The sequence below is a fragment of the Rhea americana genome, unplaced genomic scaffold (assembly GCF_003343005.1).
Source record: "Rhea americana isolate MKP2758 unplaced genomic scaffold, rheAme1 scaffold_4, whole genome shotgun sequence".
NCBI classification, from domain to species: Eukaryota; Metazoa; Chordata; class Aves; order Rheiformes; family Rheidae; genus Rhea; species Rhea americana.
The window spans coordinates 1,888,549-1,912,716 of record NW_028186534.1 but is presented as its reverse complement, the minus strand read 5'-3'; the positions used below and the strand labels follow the sequence as shown (position 1 = coordinate 1,912,716).

Genomic DNA, 24,168 nt, shown 5'->3' with positions numbered 1-24,168 from the left:
ATAAGTTAGTATGAGTAAAATTATTAGTATTTCTTCATGTTAAGTGTAAGATTTTCAAAATATGAAACTTCTGCCAGTCTGCAACAGCAGACTGCTGTAATGCTAGCTTACACTACTATGTATTCTGTTTGTTGCAGAAACACCACCAAGTTTAGCACTCATCAACATTTATGGCACATTAGTATTTGCTGCTAAATGTAACCTCAATACACGTACATTGCCAGTGCTACATGTGCCACGTCTCATTAACGATTATTTAGGTAGGAAAAGTACAGATGAAGTATGCATAAGATCAAGGGGACAGAGCAGCTACCTTATTAGGAGAGACTGAAAAGGCTGGGACTCTGCTTGAAGAGCAGGAGATGGAGAAGGTACACAGATGGAGGTTTACACAAGCAAAGATGGCAGAAAACGTAAACGCAAATCAGTTTTGCTTTGGTGGGGTTTGGGTTTTTCTTTTTTTTTTTTTTTTTTTTTTTTTTTTTTTTTTTTTTTTTTTGTAAAACCAAATCCCACAGCACTAGAACTAGGAGGCACTTGATGAAACTATAAGTTTAAGACAGATAAAAGAAAATACCTCATTATATAACAGGTAGCAAACTTCTAGAAATTGCTTACAGCCTCAACAAGCAGATTCAAAGCTAAACTAACAGACAACAGGCACAGAAACACATACTAAAAGGGAATGGTAGAAATACACCCTCTAATATCCCTATTACAACCATTATGGATGCTGCGGTAGTCTAAAAAGAGGGGATCCACAGAAAGCAAAGACACTTTTGTGCTCTCCCTGAACAGCACCTCCTATTGCCACCGCTATAGACAGAATATTGGGCTGGATGAACCACTAGTTTAACACAGGAGGGCATTTCTTTTGTTCTTATTTAAAGCTACATTAATTGTTAAATGAACCCTGTATATTTTTCTAATGAGTAATTCTTGCTTTCTTATGTTTACTTATGATTCACTACATTATGTAACTTTCCACAGCCTGCAAGTCAATTGTGGACTAGTAAGATCTCACTGCAATGAAAATGAACTCAATCACCTTTTACTTGTCAATAGTTCTCTCTAGTTACTACCATCTCAAAACAGCTAAACCGTTTTTAGACTTTTGGCTTTTTTTAGACTAGTTTAAGACAAGAGAACACCTTTGTATACAATACTAGTAAGAYGAAAAAAGCTATAAATCCATGAAAAGCAGATTCCTATTTAAATATACCTTCAAAGTATACTAACATAAAATAAAAAGCAAACAAAACAATTTAACAACGGATTCTTTTTCTGCATCACTCTCTCTTCATCACCACTCAAACAGTAGTAATGTTTCACAAGAAGCAGACAACAAGTAGAGGACAAGTTGTACATAAATAGAAGTGGAGCTGCCACTTCATTTCAAACCAARCCTTTGAGCTATACCTCTGCATCCAAAGTGGCTGAAGCCACAATCAGTCGAAGATCCCCACGCTTCTTTTGAATCTAAGATAGAGAGCAAGAACATAGAGTAAAAATTGTTTTTGAGATACAAGTCCAACAACAAAGTTCTAAAGCATCCAGACTACCAATGACTCCCCTTTAGAAACACTTCAGTTGCCACAGAACAGTCAATGAACCCGTATCATCCCAGACCTATCAACCTGAAGACTGTGTGTGGAGCTTTATGTATTTATTTATTTTAAGGCCAYGAAAGAATGAGATCTATTTAACTGTAATCATTGCAGTTTACTACTAATTTCTGGTGGGACTCAGATTGTTAGTCAGCTCAAAGTTGACAATAAATGTCTATCAGGCTATCAGATCACTTCACAGGATCAGCAGACTGAAGGTTGCCTTTTTGCTAATATCATCCTGCTACAGCAGAAATTACTACGGCAGGGCAGGGAAAGGGGTTAGAGGAACCTGAGTGTCAGATGTAGAAAATAAATAGTAGAGTACATCCAATAGGCTGTAGGATAAATGCAGAACTAGAAATACATCTCAAATCGGTTCACTAATCAGCCATGTGGACTAGAAGTTTAGTGGAAAGGAAGGAAACGTAAAAGACGACAGAAGACATTTAAAAATAACCTTTTTTAATAAGCCAATGGCAATATCTGTATAAAGAGTCCTTTCATGGGCTTCATCCAGCATGAGGACACTGCGAATAAAGCAAAAAAGAATTTAGGAATGGCTTGGCTGACACTGAAATCATTGTCTTGTCTGCTATGAAATATCACAATTTAAAACATGCTGGACTATTAATGCATACATTCATCTAGAAAACTGTGGAGACTAAAGACAAAACAGGCATAGAGGCAAAGTGTACCATATCCAAAGTGAGGTGGGAAAAAAGTAAATAATAGTATCTGTGGTACATACTTATTCTTTATTTCAACCTAGCTTTTGGAAAGCAGTGGAAGAAGGAAGACCTACATATTACACTGYAAAGGTTTTCCAGATGCCAGAAATAAAATTGCTTTTTCTTGTTGCTTTTGTTTTTGATTAGCATGACAAAAAAATTGTAAACTAATAGATGAAAAGATTCAGACTCCACAAGGCCTGTTTATCTCTTGTTCTAAAACCATAGCACCAAATCCTGCTGAGTTTGGTGTTAAAATGACTAAATGATTTACTAACAGTCTTTGAAATATAAAATGTCAAGCTTCTAAATAATTTTCAGAACTTTGTGTTTCAACTTACACCAACCATACCTTAGTCTTAAAAAAAAAAAAAAAAAAGTTTGTCATTTACTAATAACATTCTTCAGCAAGCATTTATTCCATGTTTCCTTACCTGTATCTTGTTAATAATGGATCAGCCATCATCTCCCTCACCAGCATACCATCAGTTAAAAACTAGAAATGAATGCAAACAAAAATGCAAAATAACTCCAAAAATATTAAAAAAAAATCCTAACAGGTAGTTTTGATTATCCATGTTATTTTTTAGGCTTTTTCCTAATTTCTTCTTGCTTTTCATTTTATAATAATCTATTGAACTGATCTACTTGCAGCATAGAAGCCAAATAGATACTTTGAGTGCTAGTCCTGAAGATAAGCAGAGCAACTTTTTAAATCAGTTTTGAATTTTTGAGAATGAGTTATTTTCCTATTGAAAAAAAAGTAAACAGACTGGTACCACTGGAACAGGACAATTAAAGTTTCTTTCTTCACTCATCTGTAACATGAGTAAATCTGCTCTACAAATGCCATTCTCTGCATTAATCCAGTCCTGACTCTCTCAAGAAAGGGTACTTAATAAATATCATATGACTCCAATATACACGAAAAATAGTATTTTAACAAAATACAGCATTTTGATTTGATACTTTATTCTTACTAGCCAGTAAAAAGACACCAGCTTTACGTAGCCATCAAACAACAGTTACTGTTGATCTGGGATTCAGGTTGTGGCCTTGAATAGGGCAAGAACTGGCGATCAAGATCAAAATCTCCAAATTTCCAAGTCCAAATGTTAAATCATCATACAAAAAAAAAAAAAAAAAAAGCAAAAAGATTACAGCTGCACTTAATAAACATCTATTTCCTTCACTTTAAAAGCTGCTGCTAACTTCAGAAAAAAAGAAAATTATGTAAATCTCATTTTCATCGCTATACCGAAGCAACTAAAGCTAGCTCTCGTCCGTGCACAACACAAACATGAATACTGCTCACTGTGCTAAAGAACAGCTGCAAAGCTTGCTATTTAATCCACATCAGATCACTTTCAGCTAGTCTGTTAATTTTCTATCTGCATTTTTAATCAAAATCTATTTTTAGGGTGGTGAGGATACTTTAGCTTTGATTCGCTGCAGCCTTTCACTATTACTTTGAGAGGCGTATCAGGTCACATTAGCGCTGTAGCAACATCCGACCGTGACAACCTTGAACATCTCCTTTAGGCTTCAAATGGTGGCTGCCAGATTAGCAGGACAGAACACATTCATTTTATTAAGGTCTGAATAGCCACAACCATTTTAAGCACACTTTTGGTGCACCCACCTGGAGAAGGAAATGCTATCTATCCTCTCTACCGGGCATCACAGAATTCTCATTCATTTTACAGACATGCTTTAAGAGTTTCAGCTAACTACCTCAGACTACCCACATATTGTTCAAGTTTCACCTTAATTCGCGTAGCCTGTGGATCTGTGCAGTCATCAAACCGAATACAGTAACCAACTTCATGACCCAACACTGCACCTCTTTCATCAGCAACTCGGCCTGCAACCTAAGAAGAGATTCTTWTAAGAGATGAGACAGCTCACAGCAAACTTCTTCATTACATCATTATTTTGGTCTGTGGAGAAACAGCATGGAAACAAGAACACAACTACTGATTCCAAAGAACTATTTGTTCTCAATCCACAATAACATTCTGCTCCACACAACAGTGCATACTGAATGTACAATTGGTAATTATTTTTAAAAAACTTCAGTATAATTTAATACATCTGTTTCACACTGCTTCTACTTGAGGAACCTATAGAAGTACCTTTCTGCAGTAAGTATTCTTACAGACCTGAAAGGTCTCAAGTACTCACACAGCTGGGGAAGGACAGACTGCCCTTCACCTCCCCCTACCCAAAACAGGCTTCACAGTAGAGAAGATATATGAAAGATGTTCTAATAGAGCACTTTTATTTGGGTAACTTTGCATTTTTAATGCTTAAAGCAGGAAAATTTCTCGGTTTAATTCTGAGACATATGCATTGGCTTGTAATTGTACCTACCAGCTAAGCTTTTTTTCCTGCAATAGTCMTAAAACTTTGAGGGTCATTACCAAAGCTCAAAATAAGGTCACTGAATAATTGGGGGAAGGAGGGGAAGGCCACTACCACATAAACAAYGCTAACTTCTAAAGTCATCTGTAAACTGTATTTTATCAGACTAAACAGGAATCCAAGTTCATCTGGCCATGAAACATTAATAAAATTATCTTTCACAAAGTTCRCTGACTCTATGATTCTATGATTCATATGAATGAAGAACGTCCTATTGTGGTTTTCTAAAAACAGAAGGTCAGCGCAAACTTAATGAAGCCTTCCTARGGTAAAATTGAGTTTCTTGGTGAAAGAGCCTGCAAGTTATTGTTTATAGCAATAATTGTGTCTGTTTGAACAGATATTCTCAGAATAATCATGAAGGACAAAGGAAAAAGGTTTGTCAATGGTGGATTTTTTTGCAGCAAATWTAAAACCATCTTCACACACTTACTGAGTGAAGGAAAGGAACTCCTGTATATAGGTTGTGAAAAGTAGTTAATTAAAAGGCTACTGCTTTATTTAAATCTTAGGTTCAGGTATTAATCTTCAACTAAAATAGACTAAAGACCAACTTAAACCCCCATTGGCATTGCAATGGTATTTTTCAGCACAGATGTGTTATCAACACTTAAAGCTCTACTCTGAGTATTTTACATAACCAAGTTCCTCCATTTCTATAGGAAATGGATGTCAGGAACTACACACAAGATTAAAAAAAACAAGTTATATTTAATAAAATGTTCAACCTTTGTTGGCTTTTGTAATTTAAAGCAAATTTTGTGCTTATAAAAATGCAAAAAAAAGACTAGTCTGGAGACTGAGAGAAAAAATGTTTAAAAAGCCTGTATCCATTTAACATGCACATTAATAAAATGGCATGATGAAAACAAGTATTTCATTATTCAGGTTGCTAAGAGAGATACAGTTAAATCAAAAACATGTTACRAAGTATTTTAAGATACACTCACGGATCTACTCTACAAAAACATATTTGAGGGAAGACTGTGTTTTTCACTGACATTAATACTCTTTCCAATTATAGTCAGAATTCATCCTGAAATTCCTTGTGTTGTAAAGTTTCCAAACTCTGAAAAACTTTATAAATGTAACAATCCTCATCAAAGTTTTATCCARTTGTGAACATTTCTCTTCTTACAGAAAGTCTTTCAAAAAAGACATTTCAAATTCAGCAAAGAGCTCCTTCTGCTAAGACCTGTACAAAGCTAATAAGAAAATAGCTTCTCCTTAAACAGTTACCTGTCTCGCAGCTCATAACACACAAGCAAACTGCCATTTCCCTAAAGCTCCTTATTGCCACTAATGAGGTGCTATATCAGTRTATAGTAGTTGACTCATATAGCAGCAATTGTGAGACTGCAATCTAGGTACACAGCATGCAAAACAAGGAAAGAGTACATGTACATGGMATGCAGGGAAAAGAAAAAAAAGCCATCAGTTAAGCTGATCTGGCTCTAAACATAATCAGACTGACTACTATTTTTCAAAGATCCTACTGTCCTTTAAAGGATACAGAATTTATTTGAAAAAACAGACGAAGACCAGCAGAATAATTAAAAGAAACAGCAATTTAGGAACAGCACCACCCTGAGTCAGTTGTGATCAAATAACTCATTAGGAAAAAGCTAAAATAGCAAGTTATTCAGGCATTTAAAGGCATTTGAAAACAGTTAAACACACACACACACAAATTAGCCCTGTTAAAATTACCAATAGCAACCTATCTTCAGTCATCTGAATAATGTGCTACATTATACTGAAAGGCTATGAATCATTATTTTACTTGGAAACTTATCACYCCCTTGCTTTCAGTCAAACTAGTCAAGAAAATTTTCAGCCTGGATAATTTGAACAGAAGTGCAGGAATCTCAAAACTACCCTTTATGCCTCTAACTCCTTCTGTTCCTTTCTGACAACCGTCATACTCTAGCTGGGAAAGCCAATGAGCACACAGATTTAAGAGAAAAAAAAATCAGTTTTGATTCAAGTCAAAATAATAAATCATCAGCTCTCTCTGATTTCTCTGCAAGAGCCAAAGAGTCCAGGCAGTCTGAGGTATTCTCAGAAAAGAATTGAATCGTGGCTATATACTAAGCCTTAACTGAGCAATCATCGTCTTTTAGATTTAAAAGTAATATTTTAAAGGCAAAGAGAAATAAGTTTATCATGATAATTCACTGCAGTACATAAAATATCTCCAGCAGACCAGTGCACTGTCAGCTGGATGTGCTATGAAGGAGAGAAGGGAGGACACTGCAGGCAGTCTGCCCAAAGCACAAGATGCAAATCACTGCTAGAGAGTGTTTCCTATCATGTCTGCTCCAGTCAAAAAATATCAGATGAGCAATGATATACTTTGGTGATTGATCTCAAACTACTTCATTTTTACCAAAGGTGTAAGTTGATTTGGTACAGGTACAGTTTAATATTGTCAWAAAGAACAGGCTATATACAAAATGAGGGTTAACAAATATGACCTTAATTTGGTGTGGAAAAAGAATGCTGCAGCAGATAAACTTAAGCCTACTGGTTCAGCATTTGGTAATAGTTATGAAAGCAAAAAGCACTGGGTGGTCTCTGTGCACAGTATTATCAAAGAGAAAAAGCTGTTACACCAGCATTCCTTCTTCTCTCTCTCATAGTACACCTAGCTGATCATCTAGCAGAACCAAGCACTTACTACGTATAGCACAAAGATTTACCACGATAAACTTACCATTTCTTCTTTTCCGTTCTTTTGTAAGGGGAAATCAAAACAAATACTATACATATTTTAAATGGAAATTAGATACTAATTGTTAGAAAAATGCAGGCTTCTTCCACTCTTTATATCCCTGTGCTTATATTTACATTACTGCTTCACTTTATGGAGGAAATCAAGGATCACACAAAGCAGAATTCTAGTCCAGATTCAATCTTAGCTCAATCTTGCACAGCCCTAACTTCCTATACACAGTTCTGCTGATGCAATTTAATTTTATTTCAAAGCTTTTACATCTGCTATTCTAGATTTAGCATCTTTGACAAGACCTACTAATCAGGCTGAATTCAGTGTTTAGTACCAGTAGCCTGCAAAGAAGATAAACAGAAAAGTCTGTTCATTCCAGAGCTCATATAGTTGTTATTCTTGTCATTCAACAAGAATTTTAATAAACTAACTCTGTAACAACCAAGTTCATTAACATAATAAACTACAATCTGATATTGCACAAGTTTATTAAAATTGCAAAAAAAAAGAATACATATATATATACATATATATAGAGAGAGAGAGAGAGAGAGAGAATCAACAGAAAAGTAATTTGAACCAGACTTTATAATGACTTTTTTCCACTCTGTCAAAAAAAAAAAAAAAAAAAAAAAGAACATTGAGAAACTCACTGAAACAGCAGCAACTCGACGAGGCTGTGTCACCCCAACAACTCTTCCTTCAGCTGTCCAGCCAGCTTCAGCTAGATACTGCAAACAAGTAKGGATGAAAAATGAAACAGTCATCCTGTGATTACAGCTAGGTGTTGGTTCTCTAGACTCCATGCTTTTTCCTGGTTCTGACACTTACTAATGGATGACTTTAGGCAAATCACTTAGTTTATGAATTATTTGTTCTTCATGAAATAATTCATAGAATTCTTCATAAAATAAATGTGTAATTCTACAATATCTACTTCCCAAGAACATTAGAGGTCCGAAAGCCTGCTAAAAGCAGCTCTTTGGGTCTCAAGCACGTATTCAAAATACTTCCCTTTTTCCCTTCTTTCCCTATTTTGTAGTCTCTTAAAGAAAAAACTAAGCAGTACCAGTGATCACACTGAAGCAGGTGACTTTCATCATTAGTTTGCAAGTATTTAAATTGATATCAAAAATATCTTTTAAATATTCTTGGACTTTTTTTTCATTCCTATCACAAAAGAGAAAAATTTACAAAAAAATACAAAAAAAAAATACATACACTGCTCTAAAAATTTTCAAGTGAAAAGCATTTTAGAAATACGTACCTGGAAAGTTTTTTCCTTCTTAAAAACATATTATCAACAAAAATTTAAACACAGTCCTGACAGAGTACTAAAAATCAAAACACTASTCTAGCAGAGTAACTACCAGGCATACCAACACAAATTTATAGGTTGCGTGTGGTCCTTTACTGTAGTGGAATAAGGCTTTACATTAAAGATACACCTGCTCCTGCTATCTAACACGAAGCCTTATATTTCTCTTCTCCTGTTCACACACTTAAGTAAAGGTAAATTCCAATCATTCAGTGCAGTTCTGGRATGATGGTTTAACATTTCATGTGAAATACCTTCAGGAAGTATCTGATTTTACCAAATTATAAACACACCTGCGGAATTTGGGTTGATTTCCCACATCCTGTTTCCCCAACRATCACCAGAGTTTGATAGTTTTCTACTAGGTAAAGTATGTGATTTCTTAGCTGAAAGAGATAACATTTATGTATAAAAACAGATTTGCACAAAAATAAGAAAATGAATTAGAAGTATAATATCTACATAGGCAACAGACATGGTAAATTCATTTCACATGGTTTGCTATCAAAAGTTAAACAGTTCCTTAAAWATCTAGAAATTCTATGTGCACAACACATAGTAATTAACATAAATCTRCAAAGCTTATTAAAAAAAATCTCCTGATAACAGTTATCAAACTGGACAACCAATTCAAACAAATAGAGAGAACAAAGTCACAAAATTATTATTTTGTCTTGTAAAGTGATTCTATACTGCTTTTTCAGAAACATCTACAAAAGCCAGATATCATGCAAGAAATTCAACATATCAAGAACTTCTCTACCTTAAAAACAGGCAGCTTTTGTCTTTGTTGCTCAATAGAAAGGGAAGCATAAGGATTATAAACRATGGTTACACCACTACTCTCAGCAGGACTCTGCCTCTCCTCTGAGATACTGACACCAGGACCTTCTGTGCCTAGATGACATAAGTTAATTTTAACAAGAATAGCCTTTCACCTAGTATATCACAGATATAMAAGATGAACCCAAACAAATACATTATTTACAAGAAAGAATCACAAACAGCGGCATATATTAAAAGACTAACATTTTTAGCAAAAATACAAAAAACAAAAGCAGATATTTAATAATAACAAAGAAATTCTTTTTCATTAAGGATTTAGATTTATTAGGTAGATTTAGGGAAAAGGTTTAAGAAAAAATCTACTGTGAATATCTAAATTTTTAAAGGAAAATTGAGGGGGAAAATAAGCATGTAGAAGAAATATAGAGCAAGGCCTTTSAATCTTTCTTGTTTTTCTCCATGGCAGTTCAGATATATTTTTAACATYTTTCTCAGAAGCATGCTAACAGGCTTTAAGCTACTTTAAGCTAGCCAGTAAAACATACAGCAGAACTTTCTTTGACTGACAAGAATTGTATAAATATTCAACTGCTTGAGATAYGCCGCTCACTCCAGATCTGAATTTTCCTCAGTAACTGAAATGTGATTTGCTCCTGCTGCAGCTTACCATAAAACCACTGACAATTGAAGTTGCTGAATCATGTAAGTGAACTTGAAGGAAAAAACAGCCTTAATATAGAAGGTTAGAAGCACAGAAGTCTTAGTATAGAAGTCATTTGCAGCTGCCTCTTAAATTACTCAACTGGGAAATAACAGACAGATTCCCTTGTTTTGCAGGATCTGCCTGTTCATGCTGCTTCCATTTTATCAGCTGAATACTGTTTAAAAAGTTAGGCCCTACTCAGAACAGCCAAGCAAATTTTATGGCAAGCTGCACCAATTTTAAAAAGGATTACTAAGGGTTCCAATAACTATCTGCTCCCCAACACAAGCAGGAATTTAAGAAGCAGGGATCTGGATATTCAGCTCTTGACAAATCAAGATACTGCTTCCCATCACCCATTCATTTTATTTCATGGCAGTTTCTATGCTTTCTTTAYGCAAGTTAATGTCAGCAACATTTGACTATATAAACATCCTTACTACACAAACATACTCTGTGCGTACTATATACTGTACATACACCTACTATAACATGTTACTATGCCATACACATGATTAAGACGCTGTTTGCTAAGCTACGCCTGATAATGGAATAGCTTCACCACAGAGCAGCGATCAATTCAGAAAAAAACTACCCAGCTGAGGCACCAAGCTCCCCCACGGGAGCCGCCGCACGGAAGGGCACAGTGCCCAACTGATCACACAAGCGCGGAGCAGCTGAGGCTGGAAGGGAGCTCCGGAGATGGCCTGCTCCAGCGCCCTGCCCAGGGCACGGCCAGCTACAGCAGGCTGCTCACAGCCCCTGCGGGCAGCCTGTGCCCGTGTCCGACGACCCCCACAGTACTAGAACTTAGTTTCTTGTCTTTAAGAGGAACGTGCCGTGTTTCACCGGTGCCCGTTACTCCCCCGCCCCGCGAGCCCTCACCCGGCCTCCAAAACTTCACCGGCCCCACGGGCGCCGCCATCTTGGGCTGAGAAGGCGGGAGGCAGAGGCGCCACGTGACCGTCACGTGACCGTCACGTGCCGCAAGGCGCCGGCCGTTGCCGCGGCGCCGCGCGCGGGCGGTGCCGTGTCGCGCTGCCGCCCGTGAGGAGACACGTCGAAGGCGGCGCCGAGCCGCGCTCCGCCCTCCCGCCGCCGCGGCCTCTCCTTCCTCTCACAGCAGCTAAATTACCACTTAACCATGGTTTTACTTGATTACGAGTTAATCACGAGCTTTTCAGATACGCTCCTTTTGAGTACTGTATCCAGAAGCTAAATTTTATAGAATTGAACGGTCTCTGTCTCCAAAAATTCTCAATTTGTTAGCTGTGTAAACCTGGTATCTTCCTAAGTTAAAAGATCAGACTTAGTCCTGCCAGAGAGTGATTACAGCCAATGGCAATTATTGCTGAATCAAATTTATTCTGCACACCGGGTTAATTAAATACAAGCAGGAGTATTAAAAAATAAAAGGCAATAAGCAGCTTCTAATAAATTTCATAATGCTGGCAAAAATTATCACTCCAGGAAAACCTAATCGTGCTTCCTGTGCTTCCTGCTCTTTCCCATCTTAATTTGTCACAACATTGCACCTCCATGACCATTTGTCATGCTGAATCTCTACATAGGACCTTGTTAAAATTCTAGATTTTTCCAAGTATTTTTCAGGTGAAATCTATCAAAAACAGATTACCACAATTCTCACCACAGTATTTTGCCTCATTAGCATCTTCAACTACAGCTGGCACATGGAAAGAGTTGCTTATTAGAAGAATGAGTTGAATAATAAAGTTTAAAATTATATCTGAGGAAACAAGGATATGCAGATAATTTGTGAAAATAAAACACCACAGACATTTTATCATAGAGCACAAAATTACCAATGAGATTATTTTTATTCTTATTTTTAATGATATTGTCCATAAACACAAAAAATCATATTTCAAAATCATTTACATAAGGATAAAAGTTAGACTGTTGAAGTGTACACTGTTGAACACTCATGGTCTCAAGAACGGCTTGGGAAAGTGGCAACCTTCACATGTGCCATAGCTGCTGTGCTTGGACCAGCAGGTGGTTTCTGCCATGGTAGACCATTGGAGTATTTGGAGAGGATGTTTTAATCATTGCATTTTTTTTCCTCCAGAAAAGGAAAAACTTGAACAAAAACAAAAACAAAATTGAACTTGCATGAAACCTTTTTTTTTGTACTACATAATATCACCCTCAAGATTAAGTTACTTGTACCTGCGGATTCCCTCCTTTCCCACCACTTCTAGGGTGGTCCCAATACTGACCTAAGCAGAGGGAGACTTGACAGCTCCCCAAAAAACAGTGAGCTGTTAGAGAAAGCATTTGGTCAGARTCAGAAAAAGTATTTAGAGTCAGAAAAAGACAGGCATTTTGTCATCAGTCTTTAACTACATCAGTAACTTTTGGCATACAGGACTATACTGATCATGCGGATGTTTCGATGGTGGGAATACCTCATACAAATCAGAACCCTTACAAACTGTAATTGCATTGCTTCCTCACACTGAGATATGCCAAAATAGGGATTGGTGTAAAACAGTAATGAACCAATTAGGTGTCCATTTCCTAAGCAAGAGGTTTGGTGTGTCTGCCCCCCGCCCCCACGGAAACAGGAAATGTTTTCCTCAAAAGCATTGCCCARAGAGAAAGATGTACAAATTTCCAAAACTTAAACTATCCAGAATCCCTCTAGCTTTTCAAATATGAAAAGGGAAAACCTCATTAGTGTCTGGCTCCTCTTTAAGTTTCATCTCTCTACTCAAGATAAAACCGAGATTTCTCTCCAACTTATCCAGATTCTTGAGCTATTCCAAGCAAGGATCTGAAAATGAGCCAGGCTCCCTGAGCAAAGCCTCCCATGAGAGCGAGCTCCTGTCCTCCCAGTCCTTTCCTGCAGACTGATTCTCTGAATTTCGGCGTATATTTAAGTGCAAGGACTGCATAAAGGGCTGTTGCAGCGTGCGTTTAGGACACACTACTGGCGGGGYGAGGCACAAGCACTTCCAGCCAGGCTGCGGCAAGTGCCGCTGCAGCTGCAAGGAGGCAGCACGGCAGCAGGTCCGCTCTGCCCGCAAGGTGGGTGCACGCCCGCAGGGCACTGCGCTGCCCTCTTCACCCAGATTTAGCACCCACTTCCAGATGGAGCTCTTGAATTATTTGTGTTTTTAATAGGTGCATTTTTATACAAGCAATGCAACATATCTGTTAAAACTCAGCAGGGGCTCTGTGGGGTTGCCCAGGGTACCAAAACAACTGTATGATACAATAAAGTTTAAAAAGCGCATAAAAAAAAACAAGTGTTTCCATGTTGATTTTGGACATGTTTGGGCATTGCTGAACATGACATCTCCAAAGCTAATCTTGAAAATTTTTACTTTTAAGCTGTACCRTGGCTCCCTCTCTACAGCTCCCTTTGCCCTAGGTGTTGCAGCTCTAGGAGCCTTCTTGCAAGAAGGTATCTTACCTGTTTAAACAAGTGTAGACAGAGCTTTTATCTCACCTGCACCACTCTGTACTCTGCCTTGCAGCTTTAGGAAAGCTTCGAATCCAGGCTATAGAAGTAGCTAAGACTCTTTATCACAAATAGATTTTGGATAGAAATGCTAAAGTTTGTAGAATAAAAAGTGTTGCTGCCTACACTTACATTGCAGCCATGCCAAAATTTTGGTATTTTTTGTCCATTGGCATATTCATTGCTGTTTATAGGACTCACCAGGAAGACAGCTAAAATGTGCCACCTGCTGGACACAAATACTGAGTGGAGTGTTCACTGCCCAGGCTCTGATCTGATTTGGCAACTTCAAGGGCTTGGCAGCCACTACGACACTGGACTGTAGGTCTACGGAGTATCAGCACAGGCTAGATCTCAGAGGACTCACATACAGCTCAGGCTAGATCTCAGAGGACTCACATACAGCTCAAGAAAGCAATCCATCAAGCGCACGCGCGTGCACACACACACACACACACACGTGAATGGCTAACTAGAGAGCTGGTTAGCTCAGTGCTATTTAGAACATTTCAGAAGGCTTAAGCAATGGAAAAGGATATACTTGAGCATAACAGCCTCCAATTGTTCAAATAGAGCCTGCATTTGGAAGAGTAATGCATTTAATTTTTCTCTGAAATCAGACAAAGATTTGCAAAGCCAATTTTATTCTAATAAGGTTATTTCCCCTCATGCCAAAGATAAAGTAGAAATAAAATCCAGTAATAAAAAGAAATGAGTACACATTGATATAAATCAAATATCCAAAGCCACTCTGAGCAAGATCCATCTGTCTCAGATTTTTCTGTGTTTAGAAAACTTAAAGCCAGAGCATTAGCAATCCTATAAACCATTAATAAGTCTACTTTTTGGGTTAAATATCCAGAATTAAAATTAATGCCTACCACATCATGCATACAAGAGGAATATGTAAGCACTTATGGTACAGAAAAAAAAAACTAACTTTTTTAGTGCTTAAATTGCATAGTATAAAACAGAAGTGCTGAAAAGTGATACTCATGTATATATATATATATATATATATATATCAATGAAAGTAAAAATACTAGAAGAATTAAGAAGCAGCAGGTATAAAGTGACTGCACTAAAAAGACCACAGTTTTTGTGCTCCACATTCAGCTGAGCAATTGTCATTTATTCAGAGAGAAGAGTGAAACATCTCGGAGGCTACGTAGGCTGGCACTGAGGTCACGCCTCTGTTTTAGAGTGCATCTACCAGTGTATTGACTCATGTAGTTTTCAGGCACTCGTCCCCTCCGGGACAGGATATCCACCATGTGGCTAAGCTTCGATCTGATAGTAGAGTAGTGAAATTGCCTCTCTTTATGTAGTTTTTGGAAATATTCTGCCCTGTGACTGGTAGAATACTCAATGGACCGAAGAGAAGATAGTGAACTGGTAGAGCTTGCTAGAGAGCACTGGGATGATGATGAAGACAGTGATCGCAGACTAGAATTTGATACGGACTTCCCAAGTACAGAGTATCCTTCTTTTGACTGCTGTCTGTGAAGCAGGGGTGTTTCTGCACACTCACCTTCCTTTGTCTGCGTTACCGCAGTCTTCAACAGAACTGAAGTTTGCGTGCCTGTTATTTTAGCAGCAACGGAAGTCTGAATGCCRGTTTCTACCATTGCAACATTGGTCTGTGTGACAGCATCACACACAGTCACAGGCTTCTCTTCCCATGGACCAGTTTGAGTTGATACGCTCTTCTGTTCCACTAYGGCTTCTTGATCACTGAACCATTCCTCTTCAGCAATGCAGGAATGTCCGAGGTTATAAGGTTTGCCTCCAGGAGTGCCTTCAGCCAGATCTATTTCTCTCAACAGTTTCTTTGGAGTACTAGACAGTCTGGCAAATTCTGCTCTCAGACTGCTTTCCATACTGTACTCTTTTGCCAACTCTGTTTTGTTCACTAGGTGGTCAAATATTCCACTGTTCCTGCAGCTTGRCGGCCACTTAGGGCTGATAGGCTTCGACTGGGCATAAAGAATTCTGAACTGAAGATCAAAATGTTCAACCACTTGACCTGACAGCAGCAGCAAGTTACTGCTGTTCAGTTTCCCATCAGTCCATGTGAAACTGTTGAAAACAAGCCAAGATTCACAGTTAATCTCTAATGCACTTCAACACTTATGATTACAGATTAAATAGCAAGTTCAGCTTAGAAGGGTTTGGCATATAACCAGCAGAATATTCTCTCTTTTTCAGAGAGACCCTTCTTTAGTTATTGTCAAATTCTTTGCTAGTTACACAGTAGCATGTCTGTAGGAAAGCTAACTAACTTCTCTGACACTCTGCTCACAGCTGAGCTGAGAGCTTTGTGCAAAGTAAGTTTATATAGTTCCAAGGGAAGCAGAAAGCTCCACCTCCAGCCACAAGCTCTCCTATTRCCAGTTCAATCTCACAACCAAAAGGCATCCAGGAATCTGCCAATTTTCTGTCCTTTCAGATATTTGTGTACAGATACTTGCCTGAAGATATGCAAGCTTGCCTCTGCTCAACTAGGTCAGAAGTGTTTAAGCATAAGAGTAGTCACAGAAAATTCTAAGTCAGACCAGAAGCAAATGAAACATAAGGGTTCGCTATCTACCTGGATAGGAGTAGACTGTTTTCCATTCCTTGATTTAGTTTTCAATTGAAATATAACCCTTTTAAGAAACCAACACTTTTGCTTCTCCAAGCCCAGGTAACCAAACTATTAGGAGATAGAAAGGGATTACTACAGAGATACTGGGCAGCTTATGCAAGACACCTGGCTACACTGTTAGCTGAAGCTTTTTTGTTGATTAATTGGAATGCCAGATAGTCATGTACCACTGTGTGCAAACATACAAGTTGTGTATGGATTTCCACAGCTATTCCTGTCTTTGTGTTAGTCCCACTTAGACTCAGCTGGTCCACTTGACATCTGGTATTAATAAATACCAGAAAAGCAGCAAAGTTAATCTACTCATCTTTCAGAAATTCCCCCTTTCCAAAACTTCATCTGGCACTAATGGACACCAATACTTGCCTGTAGGAGCCTGTTGTCACTCTAATGCCATCGATTAACATGAACTTCTCATGGACTTTCCCAATAATTTTGGCACCTGACCTCGTGTAGTATGTGTTCCCAGTGAGAGTTCGAACTCTCAGCATCTGTTTCAGGAAAGAGGGGAAGATAAAACATCACATTTAAGCTGGCTTCCAAAAGTTTTCATTAGCAACTCCACACAGAAACAACTAGGCATACCATTGAAGAGAGGAATGCCATGAGCTTCCTTACATTGGTCTGCAATTGAGTGTTATATTGGTTACACAGTGCTATCTTTCTGTTAGATTAGGAGTCTGGAGAATCAGCCTGGAGGRAGCAGCCAATTCCAATCAATTGCTGCCTGTGAGTTTGGGTGCAAAACTAGGAGTGCTTCCTAGTCTTGAGAAACTCTCAGTGGGACAAWCACAAGCTTGCCCAAGCCAAGAAAGAACAGTCATGTCCATTCATAATCAGAGGAACTAAGTGTGCCACGTCATTCACACCCAATGGTTGCCAATCCCATTTAAAATAAAACTGCTATGTATTAGGAAAGAAGAGATGCTACCAAAGCTAAACTAGCCTTGAACTCAACATCTCTTCTGTTTTTCTTAGAGGGCTGTTTCCTTCTATAAGCTATTCCTTGAGCCAAAGAAGGTCTTGCAAATTTAAATGTTTGAAAAATGCCACCTCTTCAGGACAGGTGCACACTGATCACAGACTCACACTTCACCCAGCACACTGGAGAGCTGCACAGCAGGGCTGTAGCTCCTACATGCAGAGAGTGTAAAGAAAAGGAAGATGTGCCTTTTTTGCATGGTTTTTGACAAGTTTCTGAGCAGTTTCATGCATTAGATTAGAGACTATGCTGAAAACATGCAATATTCAGTCTTGATCTTCAGGAGCACACAGAAACCTTTCAAACAACTTTTATTTCAGATCTCATCAGCAGACAGGATGCTTCAGCCTTTCAAAAAAGTCTCTTTTTATAAAAAGGTATCTATCTTTGATGTCCGTAAGAGTAACCCATACCAAAAAAGCAAAACTAAAATACTTCACACATACACCACACTGTATGTAACACTTACACTTTCCTGCTCAGGACAAACTCCTAAATTCTTACACATTTCCAAGAAATGGGGTAGAAACTCTTGGTCAAGAAGGATATAGACTGGGACTTTACGGTTGTTATAGGCTTCCTGGAGGTCACCAAAGATATCAATATCTGTGAAGGAATCCATCACAAGTGCAATTACCTGCAAAAAAGAAAACACTTGATCAAGAGCTTTATAACATACTACACAAGATTAGATCACTGCCTCCCTCCAGCCATTTTCTCCTGCTGACAGCAAAACCTGAAGAGTTTTTCCTCACATTTGTTGTGCACTTTCACAGTCTGCTTTCCTACATGGTCTCCCATAAGCAGACCTTTTTGTAGTATCTGGGGAGCTAGCCTAGCAGAATCACCAACCCAGACAAGTCATCTCCATTCCTGTGCTCCCAGATGCGTTGAATAGTGGTCATACGCACTGAGGATTATGGTGTATGCAAAATGGCTGTACCCACAGGATCAGCTCACAGTTGCTTTTACAGAAGAACAAAGCGGGAGTTTCTAACCTGAAACTCACTGAAGACATAAGGCCAGAGGTCAGGAATCTTTCAGGTACAGTGTACCAGATGTATTATCTCATTCGCCTACTAAGTGCGCTCACAAGATCTTAGCAGAGGCAGCAGCTTCCTGAAGAGAGGACTTGCTATCACAGGACCATTCTACGTGGAGCATGGGCCTTCAGCTCCAACCACATCACGGTACAAGAGACCTTGCCTCTCACCAAGGCGTGTATTATTCTGCTCAAGTACTCTGGTGCTTATACAAGTAATGAAAAATTGTCTCAATCAACAGTCTACACTATTCTCTTCTCAGGACATTCTTCTGTGGCATACATCCTAAAGCTAGCTTCCCCCTCTGTCACAGATAAATATCTCACTAACATTGACTATTTCCTCTTCAAATCCTACGGTAGGAATACAACACTCTCCCTATATATATTATCAAGAGATAAACTACTAAGAGAAAGCGTCTGTGACAATGTATAAACTGAACAGATCTAGTAAGATCCTGGAAAGAGTATCTTCTGAGTTTCTTTCCAATACCTTCACAAGAAAATCATCCATCCACTCACCTGCAGAAATACCACTGGAAGCTTGTAATAAGGAGTCTTCTAAAATAGGTAGGTCCTAAGACGGAACTTTGGCCTTTCAACAGGCCAAACACGGGACGATCATACATTTACCAACAACCTTTCCAGTTAACTCAGAACAACACTGCACCCCACCTCAGCACTAGAACTCCAGCCCGTCAGAGCTGGGAAACCCTGACGGTGTGGAGACAGACTTGCACAGGATTTGGCCTCATGGCTTATTTTATCACTGTTTGATCAGAAGAGCTTCAAGGCAAGTGATTATACAATTGCTGTAGGTACCTGGGATCTGCCCTTATCAGATAGCAAGACACATGTGCTCTGCTGCAGCCCACCCCAGAGCGTATACGTATTGCAACACAGCAAGGTGTGTGGTATTGCCTGTGCCTCAGAGCAAACACTTCCCACAAGAACAGGCTAAGCTTTGCATTCCCACCTGTGCCCTGCTCCTTAGGGAATTGGCTCTAGAGCAGATGAGTTCTTAGTTATAAAACCAATGTGCTGACATTTCTAGATAAAGTTAGTTTATGCTTTTGTTTCTCACACATCTGCGTCTCTCCACCCTGTCACCTGGCTGAGTGTCAAAGGAAGGCAAAAGCAAGGTACACCTGACGAGACCAGCCACAGAAAACCAAATAGGTGCACAACTCACATCAACCCCCTTGGAAAAAAACTATTGCTTTCAAAAGACCATTCAATTATCAGGGTATTCGAGTTCAGATCCCAGAGTCAGCAGCTGAAAAGGAAATAAAAGTTTTACTTAAGATTTAAAAAAGCACACAGATCACACAGATCCACTTAGAAGAAGTAGGGAAAACCCTTCTTTATAGGTTTGGTTATCTAGGCCAGTGGAGGCAAGACAGGGATATGATCCACTCCAGTCTCTCAGCAAGCTGTGAAGAGACGAAACAGCATCCGGAGTTTTAATTTTCCTCACATTAATGCTGAGGACTGGGAACTGACTGAGCAACATCGCAGAACACCTCATACTCGATAACAGACAGAGGGGTCGATTTTTCTCTCGTCTTTGTGTCCACAAAAAGCTTTCTGGATCAGGGATGCACTCCGCAGTGACGGGAACAGCTTGCCTGCTTGTTCGCTTGGGGCAAGAGACGGAGTTTTGGCAGGGTGGTACAAGAAGAGCTTTTTTGAGAAAAAACAGGTATTTTGCATGGCGTTTACTTGAATCACCAGACTGGTGTCATCCAGCTACTAACCAACGCGTGAGAACAGACTTTCCTCCGTGGCAGTCCCTGGCAAGAAGCCCCTCGCTCGTGTCGCCCTCAGGAGCGCCCGAGGCTGCTCCTGCAGAACCGCCAGCTCGGGGCGAGCGCGGGCGGCGAGCGGAGCCGGGGCGGTACTCCGCCCCGGCGGGAAGTCATGCTTTAAATTTTAAGCTAAGCCAATCTAAGGGCTGCTAAAGAAAAGGTGGTTCCCGCCCAGGGGCTGCAGTCAGAGGCTGCAAACGCGCTAACGGGCTACGGAGAACAGCTGGAAGTTACTCACTCGACCTGATTTTTAGGCCATTCGCTGCGACCACCCAAATCCGCGGCCGCGGAAGGGAGCCCCGCACGCCGCTCCGGGCACCCGCGGAAGGGAGCCCCGCACGCCGCTCCGGGCACCCGCGGAAGGGAGCCCCGCGGCGCGCACTCACCTCGCGGGCGGAGCGGATCTGCCGCCGCACCGCCTCCTTGCAGCCGTAGCGGCGCTCGCCGCAGCCCGGCTGGAAGTGCGCCTCGACCCGCGTGAGCCCGCGGAAGGCGCCGCTGGCGAAGCCCGGCCAGCCCAGCTCCAGCGCCGGCGGCTCCGCGTCCGAGCGCTCGGGGAAGTAGGTGAGCGATGAGGCGTCCAGCGACGCCTCGCCCGCGCCCTCCTCGGCGGCGGCGGGCGGCACGGCGCCGCGCGCGATCGCCTGCACCTCGGGCTCCGACAGGAACGGCGGCAGCCGCTCCCGCCGCAGGAAGGCGCGCAGCGCCGCGGGGCCGCCCGCCACCAGCTCCTCCAGCGCCAGCCGCTGCGCCTCGCTGTACGGCTCGGGCGAGCGCGGCGGCCGCCGCCCGGCGCCCTCCTCCAAGCACTGCGACGCGCTGGCCATGGCGCCGCCGGGGCCGCGCCGCGCCGCCCGCGCCGCCTTTATCGGCGCGTCGAGCCCGAGCGGCGGCCGCGGCGGCGCCGCCAGTGGGGGAGCCGCGCTCCGCCCCCCGCCCTCGTTGGCTGCGTTTGAACGCGGCCCGCCCCGGCGCGGCCCGGCCCGGCCCGGCCCAGCCCGCGGCGCTTCGAACGGCGCGGCCGCGCTCGCCTCAGGGCCGCGCCCGGGCCTGCCGCGCCCACAGCCGCAGCCGCGGCTCCGGCCTCCGCGGAGAACCACTGCGATGAGCGATAAATACCTAAAGCTGCCTGCCCGGAGCCTGGATTTACTCCTCCAGGCTTCTCCTGGCAATACTTAGGCTTGCGTGGGAGGCAAAGGCATTTAGGCAGAGCCCACGGAGTGGGAGGATGCGCGTATTGCCCCATGTAAACAAATCAAATAGGAACCAGGGGCATTTTTGGTATTATTAAAAGAAATTTAATATATCTTTTAAATTAAAAAAATTGAATCTATTAAAGACACTGAAGTCAAGTGCTAATACTGTCAGACATACCCTTTTGGCATGAGATTTACATACAGTTTTAAGATTTTACGCATTGCTCCAACATGTTAAGAAACCATCTTTTCATACATACAGTAGCAATAAAGTCAGCTCCATACAATATCAAATATCCTTTTTTTAAAAAAAGTTTTAAATATATTAGACTCTGATTGCCAAAATGCCATTTTATACACAAAGCTGCTAATACAATATACAGTTCTTACATTATTTTTTTCACATAAAATACATTTCATCAAGTTTTATTTGTACATCATTTACTACCGATCGATGGAATTATGAATTATTGCAGAGGGCTTGCCACCATTTTTAAATATCCTGGCTATGCAGCAGTCTAACATAGCTGTACAAGGGCTACAGAGAYTGTAATTCATTCTCCCCCCTCTCACAGGGAAGCAAGCACTGCAATCTGTGGGCTGAGGAGTCAGAAGTGGCTATACTAAGGCTGCATTTACCCCCCAAACCTATGTTTTTTCCCCCAGTTGCAGGTAGAGATAATTGTATTGGTGTAGACTTGGGAACTGGTGTCTTGAGCACTGTCTCCTCTACGAGAGCTTCCACACTTGAAACGCAGCAAAATATTCCAAGTTCTTGTTTTGCTGTGGTGGATGTTGACAAAAGATCTCAGTACTACTTGAATCATGTAGGAGACCCAACAAGTCCATCTTAAGTTTGACCAATATGTAAAGCTGAAGAAAGCCAGGAACTACCATCACATGGTCACAGACAATCCCCCCCCCCCGCAAAAAAAATCTAAATATTAACCACGTTCTGCAGCAACAAGCTAGCTCTTGCTACTGCTAGTGTGCTCTGGACCCTGCCAGCAGAGAACTGCTGCAACAACATTGGTCAATGCGGTTTGTTAAATTAGGATGAAGTCTTTTGCATTGGGAGTGTCTGTAGCATAGGAAGAGAGAAACGGTGATCATGAGAGAAATGAAAGAGCAAATCAAATTTGCAAAATACAACATGCTGTGAACAGTTTTCCCTTTGCAAAATAATAGTAAAATTCAAAACAGCATTGTATAGTCACCACAAAAATTTCAGAGACTAGCCACTGAGCTATTTTTAGCAAATACAGTAAGGCACAGCTATATCCAGACAGTGGGAGCACACCTTGCAGTAAATAGACAACAGCTAATCTACTGTGGCTCACTAGAAACCAATCCCATTGCTTTCTCCAGTAAGATATTCTTATTTCATGGTATTGCTGATTTTGTTTCAGCTTAGAAGAAAGAGGGGAAACAGAGATCCAACATTAGATCAAAAAGGACAGTGCACAGAAATCAATCTGCCAAATGGAAATTTGGGACATAAGTGCTCGCATCTGCAACCCCATGAAATAACCCCTTGCTCGGTATACTAAAGAATTCACTGCATCTACTGGGTATTGCACTGATTTGTTATTGCTATTTCCTGCTATGCTCTTCTCCTCCTTCTGTAGCAGGAGTTTCCCAACCATGTGTCATCACATCTACAAGTCACATCAGCTAGAGACAATTCTTTCCAAAATGCAGAGGGTTTTCAGGTCCTGGAGCACMACAGAAGTGAGACAAACTAAAATTGCATCACTTGGTATGTGAAATACAGACATAGGTCTGAAGCCAAACAGATCCCAGCAACCGTACTTAAGCCCCTGTCTAACGATTTACTGCTGGGACTTCCTTGATGGAGCTCAGTAAAGCAGAGACACTAGTTTGAGAGAGACTGTTCTGCATCTGAATAAAGTTTTTCAACRTGGAAAGTAAAGCTGCTCTCATCAACCAGTTAGTTTGCTAGAAACACTATGACTTCAGCATATAAGATTTTTCAAGCAGTAGGGTTGTTCCTGTGTGCAGATCTGCCTACAGTGCTTAATAGGGCAACTGTCACAACATCCAAATGTGCTATATAAAAGTGCTATATATGGCAATCACATCTTTTCTAGCTTCCACAGCTTTTTAACAATTTTAAGAGCTCCAGTAAACTAGCTGACTGTCTTCTGCTATGTACCTCAGAACTTTCCACCAGGATGGCCTTGTTTAAAATGCATGGATATGAAAGCATTRTAGTTATAACAGTGCTAAATTTTGTAATAAGAAGCCCTGTTCCTACAGGTGGGCTCCTACAATGCACATATAAGAGCATCTGCGCATTCATCATGCCCCCAAAAAGCTTGTTTGTCTCTATAAGATAGTTAACCAGAGGCAAGTTAAATTTTTTTTACAGAATTGCTCATCCCTGACCTACTACCAACAACTTCATGCATCATAAATTGTCAGTTCTTTCCCTGACCATTATCTGCCAGTATCCCACAGGCAGTGACCATTATATTCAGAATGTCACCCACACATAAGGAGCATCAGTCCATTTTGGGTGGCCTTCAGCAATCTTTGGAAATCCCACTTGGATGCAACTTCCAAACCAAAGCCAATGGTAAATAATCAGTTGTCTTTGCTATGAAACATATCCTGGAATATTTATCAGTTACTGACCTTTCTGAGTAAGAATCATTTGCATTTGATCAGACACCACTACAGCATGTT

At 40.7% G+C, this 24,168-nt stretch overlaps 2 protein-coding genes across 2 annotated transcripts in view; both read right to left on the bottom strand.

The window, feature by feature from the left end:
• DHX35 (DEAH-box helicase 35) overlaps positions 1–11,232 on the bottom strand; it is a 33,480-nt gene extending 22,248 nt beyond the window's left edge. Inside the window, exons 1-8 of the mRNA XM_085313933.1 lie at positions 11,183–11,232; positions 9,572–9,705; positions 9,102–9,194; positions 8,144–8,221; positions 4,105–4,209; positions 2,773–2,834; positions 2,068–2,137; positions 1,420–1,479 (exon numbers count right to left, since the gene is read on the bottom strand). Coding sequence (XP_085170059.1) covers positions 1,420–1,479; positions 2,068–2,137; positions 2,773–2,834; positions 4,105–4,209; positions 8,144–8,221; positions 9,102–9,194; positions 9,572–9,705; positions 11,183–11,222 — 642 coding nt within the window. The 5' untranslated portion in view covers positions 11,223–11,232. The remainder of the gene's footprint in view (positions 1–1,419; positions 1,480–2,067; positions 2,138–2,772; positions 2,835–4,104; positions 4,210–8,143; positions 8,222–9,101; positions 9,195–9,571; positions 9,706–11,182) is intronic.
• Positions 11,233–14,411: 3,179 nt separating this feature from the next.
• SACK1D (scaffolding CK1 anchoring protein D) lies at positions 14,412–21,153 on the bottom strand. Its single transcript, XM_085313932.1, has 4 exons — positions 20,650–21,153; positions 17,883–18,050; positions 16,798–16,922; positions 14,412–15,863 (listed from the first exon to the last, which is right to left on the bottom strand). Exons 1-4 carry the CDS (start codon positions 21,088–21,090, stop codon positions 14,912–14,914), a joined length of 1,686 nt encoding a protein of 561 aa, XP_085170058.1. The 5' UTR covers positions 21,091–21,153; the 3' UTR covers positions 14,412–14,911.
• Positions 21,154–24,168: the final 3,015 nt, after the last annotated feature.